The 13111-nt window shown below is 40.6% G+C and overlaps 1 protein-coding gene across 1 annotated transcript; it reads right to left on the minus strand.

Annotated features, from left to right (window-relative positions):
• Window positions 1–301: 301 nt before the first annotated feature.
• Window positions 302–11670, minus strand: LOC132260402 (uncharacterized). The gene is made up of 5 exons (XM_059758474.1): window positions 11160–11670; window positions 4786–4975; window positions 2956–3174; window positions 2238–2659; window positions 302–2178 (listed from the first exon to the last, which is right to left on the minus strand). Exons 2-5 carry the CDS (start codon window positions 4948–4950, stop codon window positions 426–428), a joined length of 2559 nt encoding a protein of 852 aa, XP_059614457.1. The 5' UTR covers window positions 4951–4975; window positions 11160–11670; the 3' UTR covers window positions 302–425.
• Between the last annotated feature and the right edge of the window lie 1441 nt (window positions 11671–13111).

Consider the following 13111-nt stretch of genomic DNA (forward strand, 5'->3'; position numbering starts at 1 on the left):
GATATTGAGAAGGAAAATTTTGGAGAGCACAGAATCATTTTTTATCACATTTCATATTAGCTATCTTTTAAATGATTTTTTATCAGTGTATTTGCTAGTTTCAATCTCACTTAAAATCTTCACATTGGTGTACTTAACGAACTGGTGCCCATTGAATTCTTTTCCCGCTCTTTTCAACGGTTCACTCTAAAATACTAAAATCATGAACAGGATATCCAAATGAGCGGGATCACAAGGTAAAAAAAAGACGCCAAAAACCAACAAATTTAGTATTTGTTAGAAATGTAACGCACATCCATCATTTAATCATCTCTATCGTTACATAGTTATCACCATTGGAGTGTTATTGAGTATAACTTGTGTTGTTTTTGAGTTAAATTATGTACAAGCCTTAATGCTAGGTCGCGCGCGCACAGGTCAGCCCCTCAGTAGTCCAGCTCGTAGAGGGGCACGGGTGGTCGTTGGTCGGCGTAGGGCGGCGCGTGGCGCCGGATGGCGGTCGGCAGCTGAACGGCGGGCCTGAGCTGCGACTGTGAGTAATGCACATCTCCGGCGGCAGTGTAGGGCAGGCTGTACCGGCTGCGCTCCAGCAGCTTGGCCGGGGCCGAGATGGAGAATCCCAGGGCGGGGGCACGACTAGGCGCAATGGGCTTCAGTGTTGGGTTGAGGGCGTCATTCAGGGTGACGTCATAGTCGCTGTTGTAGATCTCCTCGAGGGTACTCTTGGGCACATCAACCTGGGGCGCTTGCGTTGTCCGGGGGCCGCTGTAGGCGAACTTCTGGGGTGTGTGTGGGGCAGGCGGGGGTTGGTGGTACTCCTGCGGATACCTCAGCACCGGCGGACTGTGTTCCAGCATGCGCACGCCAGACACCGTGGAGCCCAAGTCCACGGGAATGCTACTCTCCGTGACGACCTCTTTGGAGTTAATGCCAACAGGCTGAAGTCCGCGGGGCAGGACTGGATTTCCGCCACGACTGGGCAAGAAAGGTCTCTTCACCACTCTCACCATGGGGCGTGGTGGTTCTCGACCGCTGGGATCTTCCTGGATGGGATGTTGTTGTGGTGGCGGATGTCTAGGCCTCTCCTCATAAGTGTCCTCTTGATGGTACTGCGGTTCCTCAGGAATCTCTTCAACTGTATGCTGCAGTGGTTGCACTGGCCTGTGGGTGGATCGGAACGGGGTCTCTATTTGTTCAGGCGCTTCTTCTTTGCCCCTCTGACGCAGAGTGCCGAAAGAAAAGCTCCCAGAAGGAATACGACTACTAAATCTGTCTGAGGTGAATCTAGGCCTCTCTTCTTCAGATTCTTCCTGCTCCTCCGGTAGTTTGATTGGCTGGCGAGTTGGTGGAGGTGGTGCTGGAGTTGTAGTTGAAGTTGTTCTCAGAACCACTCCAGGTTTCTTAAATGTGCTCTTCGGTCGCTCGTCATACTCATCTCCATAGTACTCGTACTCTTGTGGTCTTCTTTGTTGCTGAACTGCTTGCTCCTTCTCCCGAATTGGTTCTGGTCGTTCTGGTCGTCTGCTCTCCACTCTTTCAGGGATTGCTGGTGGTGGTGGCTGGAAGCGTTTTTCGGTTGTCTCCTCTTTTGGGATCTTAGCCGGAGGCATAGTTTCCGCTGGAGGTTCATCTTCATACTCATCGTCGTAGTACTCCTCCGAAGGAGGTTGAACTGCTGGTGGTTTTGTGCTCGTCGTTGTGCTGTATTGATACTTTTCTCGTTCATTTATGGGCACAGGTCGGCGTATTTTAGGAGGTGTTCGCGGTGCAAAGAGAAGAGGATTGCTGCCACTTCCACCACTTGGTCGGATCTTTCCTGTCTCCTCAGCTGTCTTTGCGGGTTCCTCTTGAATGGGTCTTTTGATGATCTTCTCCTCCTCTTCTTCACGACGTAGTTGTTTCGGTCCCTCGGGACGTCGCTCTAGTGGTTTCCGACGATCTTGCATAGGTCTTCGACTAGGTTCTTCTTCTGGATATCGTCGATCTTCAGGTCTGTAGCGTCTTTCGTCAGGATTGCGTCGTTCGGAATATCCACGGCGATCATCATAGGCAGGACGACGAGTGTCTTCGTGTCGCGGACGATAACGAGGGCGTTCAAATCTTCTGTCATACTCGTAGTCATCATCTTCAACTTTGCCGCGGCTTCTCTCTGAATTGTAAGGTGGGCGAGGATCGTATCTAAAAATCAGAATGGGTTAAATATTTGTCTCAATCTCTTCATTTAACAGCTAACTCACCGATCCCCATCTTCGTAGTCATCGTATTCGGGTCTCCTCGGACGTGGCCTTTGCTTCCTTCGTCGATGAATTCTCTCCTCGTAATAGTCATCCTCGTAATCCTCGTCCTCATAGTAGTAGTCAACCTGAGGACGTCGTCTTCGGTAGGGTCTTCTGTAGGGTCTGCCTGGCCTGGGTCTCATAGGCGCTGCCAAGGTTGGCTGTGGAGGAGGAGCGGCGGTTGTGGTGGTGGTCGTCGTTGAGGGTTTCTGTGTGGTTGTTGTTGCTGCTTCATAGAGAGCATCGTTTCTATGGAAGTACTTGGGCGAGTTCTTGCAATCCACCTCAGAGACAAAGTGGCAGATGAAGGTTTTTTGGTCGAAAGCGGTGAAGTTGGCACACAGGAAATCGTAGCGAATCCCAAAGAGACAGTGATGATACAGCTGAAATGGATGGACATTACAATGGGAGCATCTTTTTCTGTTTTGCAACGATTTCATCTCTCAACGTTTCAACTAAATCGCGTGCTATAATGGTGTTGTATTGAATTCCATCAAGTGAAACTTCTTTATAAGCACGTTTCCCAATTCGCCCTTATGTTAAGTGGAAAAATTGACTTCAATTATGTTTCAGCTCTTACTCAATATTTTGCATTAATTATAGGGAAGTTTTTTTGTATTCACGGTTGATTTGATTGAATTTTGATCGCACAGAGAGTGTAAAATTTGTAATGGCTCACCTGACAATCGTACTTCACGGACGCATAGAAACCATCATGAAGGCCGTCGCATTTGAAGTCAATGTCCTCCAGGTCAGGAACGGAGACCAGGAAGGGATAGTTTGAGAGATTATAGCCGTTGAGCTCGCGCGGTAAATTGGGATCCCAAATGTAGTCGATTTGTGGAATTCCTGTCAATGTGGCCTTTGACGAAGAGTTGTTATCCGACTTTTCCGTAGCCTGAGAAAATGGAGAAAAGTATTGCTTTGATTGATATTCACTTCGAGAAATTTTCCTTCATTATGAAATTACTTGTTTCATTGAACGGAATAATGTTACTTGCTAGTGTACTATGTTTTGCTTATGTATAGATTTTGAGTTATATATATAATAATAGTAATTTTACTTTTGTGTATTTTGATATTCTAGTCTTGCACTTTCTCCAAAGATGTGCAAAATTTCCATCTTCGCACACTTGCCTCTCAAGGAGGAATAATTGAATTAAGCACGGGAATTAAAGCGCTCGGAGAATGTTAATAAAATCAGGGTTGTTCCTTTAGAAAAAGCAACATTGCGCGCAAAGTCCAGGAAATTCAATTTACTATGCAATTTACTCGAGTGCCGTAATATTTCGTCTTCTGAGCGGAATCATCATAATTTCCTCCTTATAAATTTCTCATCCACTTCCGTGTCGCAAGAACGTCTCTGCCTTCGGTTGAAGATCCTCAATCTCACGTCACAACCTCCTGAAGTGTGTGTGGAAGTGCAGCGGCCAGAAATTATAAAATTAAACTGAACATTGAATGGTGAATTCGTGCTCAATGGGCGATAAATCACTTCACCATTTTCGCTGTCGATATGGTTTGGTAACAGTTAAGTTATGCAAACAATATTTCCACGCGCATTTATTTAATCATAATTTCAAGTGGCAGAGACACTCGACATTCTCCATACAACCGCTTCTTGTTTCCTGCCCCACAAGTACGCTTTGGACGGTGTATGTTGTATATCAGCAAAAAGAGGCCCGCGAGTCACTCTGTCACCGACGCATATTTCGCCGGATGAATACATAAGAGCCCTTCCGCGGCCTCTTTTCATATTTGCAGAGAGTCACGACGTCAGAAGAGCATGAATGTCACGACTCTGGGCACAGACAACAAAGATTTCAAGCCAAATCATTTCCCACTTTAATGGTACTCGGATGAATTATGGGGTTTTCTTCTGCAGGTTCACGATAAATCTATTAATGGAGACCTAGATGTTTATTGATCATAGTATCGGTTTTGAGTGAAAGATAGTCAGCATTCAAGGGAAATCACAGAAGTGGGTCAAAATACTTATAAAACACAGGTAACAATTTTATTAATACATTTTGGGGCAAAATCTTTCTTCAAAGGCGATAAAAAATAGAACGGAACCTTATCTCTGGAAAAGGATCAGTCTAATGTGGGGAAAATTTAGTTAGACAACATTAAAGTAGATTGAAGTAAAATAATTTCAGTATCAAAATTTTAAAGTTTAAAAAAAACTCTTGAATCGTGATGAAGTCTTCTAAAAATTTTACATCTCCCAATTACAATACTGGTTTAAATATGGTTTCTGTTTTCTCACGATTCTAGGCATATTAAGCTGAAAATCTTGTTATATCCTGGTGTCGAAGTAAGAGGAAATGTTAAAAGAAGCTGTGTTGAGACATTTAAAGGCGAAGTAACTTGTTCTTGCAAGTTCAAGACTGCTTATTTTCCAGAAAAGCTGTTAAATTTCCTGGTACTTCAACTGCATATTCTTCTGCTAATTGCTCTGACGCAAGAGAAGCACTAAATGCCAGCTGAAACACTTAGCTATACTTACTCCTTCGTCACCACTGGCGCTGGGATCCTCCTCAAGTGGAGCTTCTGTGCTGGTGGTTGATGTCTTGCCGAAGATGAGGGACGTTGCCTTCACTGCATCCGTGTGAATGGCCAGGAAAGCCGCCAAGATCGTCAGCATCAGCAGCCATCGCAACAGTCTCTCCATCTCTTCTCAAACTCTCCGAAGGCACCTGTGAGAAAACAGTGATGCTCAATTAGTAGGAATCCAGATACAAATTAGTATGGATACTTGTGCAGTTTTGTATGGAGAGGAAGCGCGCGCGCGAGCGGAGATTTATCAATTTGCGTGAAATAATTGTGAGAAAAATCCGTGAGACAATCGCTCATTCTTCGTGCTGCGCATTATGACCTGAATGGCGATAATTGCGGTGTAAGTGCGTTTAGCGCCGAAAAAGATTTTCGTGAGTCCATGACACAAAAAATTTATGTACGGGAAGATGCCAAAACTTTGGCAATGTATTGACAAGTGGATTTTTGTGCACAGAAGCCGTGACGGAATGCAATGGTGGGAAACAGGATAAGCCAGAAGAGAAGTGTGTGTGCAATAAATTTAAACCAGAGAGAGAAACAGCAATCTGAAAAAAGCATTGAATTGCAACAAGTAACAAGAGTTGAATATGCGAAGAGAGCAAAAAGTAAAGCATAGTATAAGAAAATGGCTCAAGCCAAAGTTGATTGCCTCGATTTGATGGTGAGAGAGTGAGAGAGCAGACGAAAAAATTATTAATTCCCGTATCAATTCTGCTCAAGCGTTAAAAGTGAAAGTGTAACACGCAGACGATCGTACAATGTGACGACAATCGACGGTCTCGCGTGCAATTTTTCGCCAACATCTTCTCTGACATATCCTCAATTTATTCAGGAACACTTGCAAAAGCACTTTGTAAAATTACACTTGTTGCTTTCGCCCTGAGCTTTGATGATGGCGACGCCACACGACTCCGTTGGGTGAAAGGTCAATAAACAAGAGGACTGCATTGTGTGCATACACATCCTTGTCAGCAGAATCGTGCGCAATTATGCCTTCCGAGAGGATTGGGAAACCATACACTTTGAGACATAGTTTGCTTGACTTCACAGACGAAATCGTGGCTTTTGCTTGTCAAAATATGCCACATATATTGGTGGTGTTTTTTTCACTATCACTTCTCAGTCGGAATCAAGAGTGATTTGTAGGTTAAATTGCGCAATCACATCTTCAGGTGCAGTATAAAATCGAGAGCGCGAGAGCTTTTCGTGAGAGACGTTTTCATATTAATTGATCAACTTCTTGTACCATTTACACTTCGTCTAGTTTAACTTTCAAAATGCAATTTTACCATTTCGATTGAAAGGGAATTCTTTCACTTGAGCGAGGATTTATCACTTCTTTGCCTGCTAAACAGGAAGTTATGTTTCTGTCGTGAATTACCAGCATTAAAATAAAAAAAAAGCATATGCCAAGAGAACTTGAGAGTTTCTCAGCCATTCAGTCGCACGTGGGGGAAATTATTACCTCAGACAAAGACATTGCTAGAGAGATTAAAAATATGGGAAATTTTAGATAAATATGCTGGAAGAATTAAAACTGATATTGTGCCTTGAGGGCAAGACAATAGAAGTTGTGTGGAAAACTTTCACCAAGAACTCTCCTTAGTTGCAGGTGAAATTTTTTATTAAGCAAAAATTTGAGAATCTCTGATGCAATCGCGCGGTTTTGTGGTGATATTTTGAAAGCGATATCAATTAAGCTATCGCCAGTCGATTGAAATGTAAACCGCGTAAACCCATCAGTGAATTTTTTCTCTCCTAAGCGATGACATAACACACCAAGTCAAAGAGTGAAAAATGATAATTTGCCCATCTCAAATATTTGTCCGAATGACATCTATTTTTTGCCTATCTTTATTCCTCGCTTTTTTCTTGTGTTGAACTTGAATGACTTTTTTATAGTCTCCCTAATGAGCGGCACATCTCTCTTGTGCCACCCAAAAAAGTGTGTCTCTTTTCACCTGCGGCACTGTGGATTTTTATAGAAGGGATATGATGAAATTTTGACCAGCATTTAGCGACATGATTGCGTTATTCAAAACTCTTTGGGTGTTAAATTGTTAGGTAATTTGCACGCGACTCTAAGGCTTCGGCAATTGCCACAGAATGTCACTTTCGCTGACGCCAATTGGCCCAAAGCATGACCGGCAGGAAGGTCACAAGGGATCCAGGAAATAAAGAAATTGCCTCCATGGCCAATTTTGTGCTCCACAAAAGAACCAGTGTGAAATTTCCTGGTGACCTTAGACACTTTAATTGGCCTTTTTCAGCGCCACAAAAAGACAGAGACACACACATTTCCTATTCCAACAATTTCTGGTATATGATTTGCAAGTCAAACTTTCACATAAGAATCTATGTGGCAAAAACTTGCACCCTGAAAAATTGCACTCTCGCGGAATCGTTTGAGGAGTTGCAATTTAAATTCCAGCTGTGTTCCCTTCGCGACTGGCATGGACATTAAAAAGAGAGACATTAAATAAGCTGTGCGTGGAAGGAAAATACCAAAGAGTGTGAAATGTTTGCTTTGGCTTTCATCTGTTTGTCAAATTGACCACTCAAATACCATCCCGGTGTCACGTTGCTCACGCGAACACCCACGGCATATCAGCCGAGACATGTGGTAAGGCATTTCATAAGCACTTCCCAAAAGATCAATCGAGATATGTAGATGCAAATTAGATGGAAAAAAATCATGCCAGCAAGAGATGCAGTCCCATTATACTGCTTTTCGAGTGAAGATTAAGTTTAAGAGTGCTAAATGGAAAGCTGTAAAAAGAAGAAAAGCCTCTCTGAACTACTGTACAGCCATAATTCATCTTTAATAAAAGCAAACCCAAAGCAAAGCTTATAAATTGACACCAAACCCATTCGTCAAGCATATTCATAACACCGAGTCACACCTTTGCAATGGAAATTGTGAGGCACAAGACAACACCTGCAAATTGTCTGATTCATCAAGGGATAAGCTTGATCTAGAAGTGTGCGACTTAAGCCTCAATAATGTAGAGGATTACTATCAGGAAATGTGTTTCTCCTCTAATTAGCGTCGTATTTTGAGGATTAAATATAATATTTGTCAAATTGCGTACTTGAGAATCTCGAGAAAATCTCTGGCTTATGTCATGAAAGATTTTCTATGATTTACATGTAAAAATGATGTAATATGAAAAGGCAAGAGAAAAACAGAAGTCGTCATATGATATTACAAAATCACGCTTAAAATACAAAAAGCTCAACATCCAGAGGCAAATGACAAGATTCATTTTACGATTTTTTAGAAGAACACTTGATTAGTGACAAGAATCTATGTAAACTTTTAGGATGATTTCTTTAAAACAACTGCAAACTTTTTTATTTACGCACTTTTCTCTGGATTCTCATACCCTTACATATGTGACTGAAAAAAAACAGTGTATTAAGGTTGCATTAAGTCGCATTATAAGCTATCTTTTCTCACCCACGCCCTCTCTATTAAATTAGCTTCTTAATTGTAAGGTGAATTCAAGAGAATGGACTCAATTTACAAAATCTGTGAAAAAGATTAAGTGCATTATTACATTATTCCAGCAATTAAATTGCCAAACACTACTTCTCGCATTACAGATGGAATTCAACAGTTGTACACTGGCAAAAGCCACTCTTAATTGCCAGAGAGTATTTTAAAATATCACATTGAGAGAGATTAATTAGACAATTTATAGGCCTTATTGGATAAAATTTAATTGCATCTCAAGAGCTTTTCCACTCCACCATAATTTCGACGCACAGTGTGTGTCTTTTGCGTGAGTGAATTTCCAAGTTTCCAATGAATTCAGCTCTGTGAGTGATATTTTAGTGGTGGTTTCTTCTCTTAATTGCATACTTCACTTTTAGGGCAATTAATTTGGGTACAGTTAAGTATGTCTTTGCTTTGACTTTCGATGAGCTTTTTTTGGTACAGTTGAGCAATGTTTTGGTGGGAAAAGGTGTCAAATGATGTATAAAGAAGTGATAAAAATTGCGCGATGGCGTATTGGATGCAATATTTGCATAATTACAGTCGTGATTTTGCCTCTCACGTGGCACAAAGATTGGAAAAAGGGACTTTTCTCGCTTCTTTACCTCTACAATTTATTGTGATTAATTGCTTCCAAATGAAGTCAATTTTCCATTGTTTGATGGCGTCTTTTGAAACATGCACGGAGAGACTTTCATGTTGGCCTTTTTGCCTCCGTTTCAGTTTATACTTCTCTTTTCTGTTGTTCCACACACCATTTTCTCGGCACAACGCCAAAAGAGGCACTGCACGCGAGTCATTGCACTTGTTGGTAAAGGAGGAATTGCCAGACAATCACTTTAGCAATTCTCAAAAAGAGCTCGACGGGAGTTGAAGCGAGAAACCGTGAGCTATTTCAAGAAAATTCCTCCAATTTTTCCACAGAACTCTGTGATCAATGTCGAGTTGTGGTCAATTAATTATCAATAAAGTCACTGGCAAAACGGGTTTGATGCTAGGAATATCATTTAACTAGCGACTTGTTGACTTTTTTCTTCGGCAATTCCCAGGCAAAACTCCTTGGCAATTTCACAATGCGCACACGATTGAAAAGTGTGATGATTTAATATTTGATGAGATTTTTTTCCCGTCTTCATTTGCAAACTCATTGAAAAAATGAAATTTGTGTGTCTTCGAGAAGCGCGGCTTCTCTTGAGAATATTCGGTGTATAGAAATTAATATTATTCAACAGTTACAAATGTCACAAAACTATAAATTGAATATTGACTTTTTTACAAGTGTGGTCGGAAAATCATTAGAATAACTTAACCTTTTCGCTTACGGTTTGAGATAAAAACCATGTTTAGGTGTCTTTTTCCCCCACAAAGTGACATTAAAGTGAAATATACTAATGATGACGAAAATGGAGCTGAAATTATAGCATAAAGAGGCACCAAACATATTTATGAGGCGAGAGTGAGTCGGAGGGGCAGGTGGAAAAGCGACTATAAAAAGTGAAAAGATATTTTGAGTGTACCTCAAACTGAAATTTCAATGAGACGCTCTGCTTCAACAATGGTCACTGAATAAATCATAATAAAGAGAAGTTGAAGGAAAAAAACTCACTGAGATTTTAATTAATCGCACTCAAATTTTGTTGATTTGTGTTGATTTTCATTTTCAATTTTAATTCAGTGACTTCGCGTGTCATAAATTAGTATTTTTTATCACGAGACTGCAGATTTTCGTGGCCACTCTCGCGTGCTCAATGAGCTGTTCGTTCACAAGAGACACACAGCCAAATCGCGTCCACCGATCGAAGTGTGATTGACTTTGTTGATGGGGGAAAACTTTCAATGAGAGTTTTAAGTGTAGAAATTTTGTTGTCATTTAAGACTTGAAAGTTTCCTGACGAGGTGGAAATAATCCTATACTTTGCCGCGAATTTTAAACAGCAATGTTAAATTGATAGCGGCACCGAAATTGCAATACGTGCCACAATAACTGCGAAACCACGCCCAACTGGAAATCCCGCCTTCTTCTCATAAAAGGGAGATGGATTCTTTATTAAATGTTTTTAGTTCGGATATTGGTAAAATAAGCAGAAAAAGCGAACGAAAGCCGTTCAGTGGAAACTTCCTAATTAACTCGATGATTATTCTTAATTTGTTAAAAATCATCAATTTTGCTTTCATCGTTGGAAACATGAATATTCTTCTTTATAAAGTCATCCTAGAAATTTTAGCCATTAGATTTACTCTAACTTTGGTCACTTTATTTAAGCTGAATAAATAGCTAGTTCACATAGCTGAGTTTAACATTTTTCACAGTCTCAAAATCATCTTCTGCCACAAGCCAACCGATGTCACAGTTTTTGCAAAGAGAATGCCACTAGTTTTCATTGAAGATGAACTGAAATGAGCAACATTCGGCTGGAGTGAGAGTCGAATCAAATTTCCATGCAGAGATTTCATGAAATTGAAGCGTTGAGATATTGAGGAAGGTCTAGAGCAGGTTAAAAGGTTTAATCATTGTTCGTACTGCGGTAATGATGAAAATTTGTTCCGCAACATAAGAACAGTTTCACTTCTTGGACTCCATTATGTTAAGTGTTGCACAATCCTTTGGACACGCGGCGCCCGCAATCAAAGGAAAATTTTTCGAAATAGGTACTCCAAGTGCTCGTTGGTGATCGAAGCCAGGAGGAATTGATTGAGGAGAAAAAGTGAAAATTCGGTGGCAATGGCGCGCGGTGAGAGATGCCCTGATGATTGACGTGAGGTCGATTGAGATGGTCATTGGTAAATGTGGGTTAATTCCGTTTTCATTGATGGTTTGGACTTACGCGATTCAGCTGAGGACTGTTGGCCAGTAGATCGGCTCTCGGTGTGGATGGTATATTACTAAAAGCGCCAACTCTCTTGTGCGCTTAACTTTCACATTAACACAACGCGTGACGTAAGTTTAGTCTTCGACTTCGGTCTCCTGCTGGATTTGCGGCGATGATTGGGGAATTACATGATTCTCCCCGGCTGTGCCTGGGCGAGAATGTCCTCCAGCCTTCTTCCTTGCAGTGCACTGTTGCTGGGAATACTTGCTGAGATTGTATATTTCCACTTCTGCTCACAGCGAGGATTGTTGCATAACAATTTAACACACAGCACACAATTGATACGAAAAATGCAACAACTCAATTGCCACACACTGCTAGAGTGTATGAAAATCAGTGCAGAAAATCACTCTCGCACCACTTACTCGCTTTTCACTTTACAATATATGCAATCACTTGGCTTCTTCGCCGATTACTTCAAGGATTTCCACAGCCACACCATCGAGAGATTCAACATTCGTTCAGTCACTGCTCAACCCCGCGAAATTCCCTGCCCGCAAGCGCACTTCTGGGCATCTACGCGGCGAGTCTCTGCTGACGGTGCTGCTCCTGATGGGGCACATGAAACGAGAAAGACAGGAATGCCATTAATTGGACTGTGGGTGTGTTTTATAACAACTGGTAGTTCTCTTTAGATTGCCATCAGCGCGCATTCACCCCTCGCGGGGCCTTTTGATCGGGAATGGGCTTCGCCTTGGACATTCCTTTCAATATAACGGATAGGAAAAAACACAGTCGAATTGTCTCTGCTGGTTATAATGAAAAAGTGCAGTATTTCAAGACAGGATGTATTTGTTCAAATATGTACACCACACCTGCCTTTCTATTAAATTTACTCCCGCTTATTGCGCTGCAGAAATTTCAAATCATCATTACCCTCCTCAAAAGAAAAGTACACAAAATTGAAACTGTCTGTAAAATAAATTACTCAATTTCTTAGTTTAGACATATTATATCATTGTAATTTTAACACTAGATTTAATAAATGGGTCTAGGACTCATCAATAAACGTTTCACTGTTGTTTTGTGGAGTGTAAATCATTCCTTTTTTATACTAAAAATGTGTTTACAAGATACATTTATTTCAGTTATCACTTAATTATGTTGTAATAAGTTTTCTACAGCAACCTACTAATTCTCTAAAGTTCGCCCTTATCTATATTTTTGAAATTTGAAAATATTCAATAAATCTACAATATTTGAGCAATACTTTACTTTGTTATTAAGTATTTTACTGTGAAAAACAAATTTCTCAAGCTTCTTAAGTCTTCATATTATCTACCAGCTTTAATTTAAGTTTAGAGTGTCTTAAGTGTTTTTCTAGGAGTCCTTTAAAATGTCATTTAGTGTATTCACTTATGTTTTATCACACAATAAGATTGTTAACCTAAAATGTGCATTATTTAATAGAGAATCCATTGTAGAGATCAAAATGAAACTCTGCAATAAATTGTGTGTTAAACAATTCTGTATACTATAAAATCTAGAGCAAAATCGATATGATCACCTTTCTAATGCGTTAAGCTGTTTTTCATGAGTGCTGCAACTCATTAAAGTGAGTTATTCAGCAATTTTATGATGATTAGCATCGACTAGAAGTGCTAAAAGCCATTTTATGAATGAAAAGAGTGACAAATATGAATCCCTTGACATTTTTACTGAGATCTTGACATTTTGTACATCACTTTCATGCAATTCCTCTCCCTTGGTTAACACACAGAAGCAGCGAGTTTTCTTCAAATTAAAAATTCACTGCTTGAGACAATGAAATTTTCTGGCAATAACCTTACACTACAATTCATCTATAAAATATTTCATGTGGAAGACCTTCACAGGTCGAGTGATCTTCCCAGATATTTACATAATTTCTCGTCTGGACAGGGAAATTTCCACCGCTGCAGCGTATA

This window comes from Phlebotomus argentipes, unplaced genomic scaffold (genome assembly GCF_947086385.1).
Source record: "Phlebotomus argentipes unplaced genomic scaffold, Phlebotomus argentipes genome assembly scaffold_18, whole genome shotgun sequence".
Classification (NCBI taxonomy): Eukaryota; Metazoa; Arthropoda; class Insecta; order Diptera; family Psychodidae; genus Phlebotomus; species Phlebotomus argentipes.

What these genes read in the sequence shown, in the direction of transcription:
- LOC132260402 (XM_059758474.1), bottom strand. Translation starts at nt 4,950, where the DNA reads ATGGAGAGACTGTTGCGATGGCTGCTGATGCTGACGATCTTGGCGGCT. An exon ending in GCGCCAGTGGTGACGAAGGA is followed by an intron (nt 3,175 to 4,785) that starts GTAAGTATAGCT and finishes CCATTTTCTCAG; the next exon opens with GCTACGGAAAAGTCGGATAA. An exon ending in CCGTGAAGTACGATTGTCAG is followed by an intron (nt 2,660 to 2,955) that starts GTGAGCCATTAC and finishes CATCCATTTCAG; the next exon opens with CTGTATCATCACTGTCTCTT.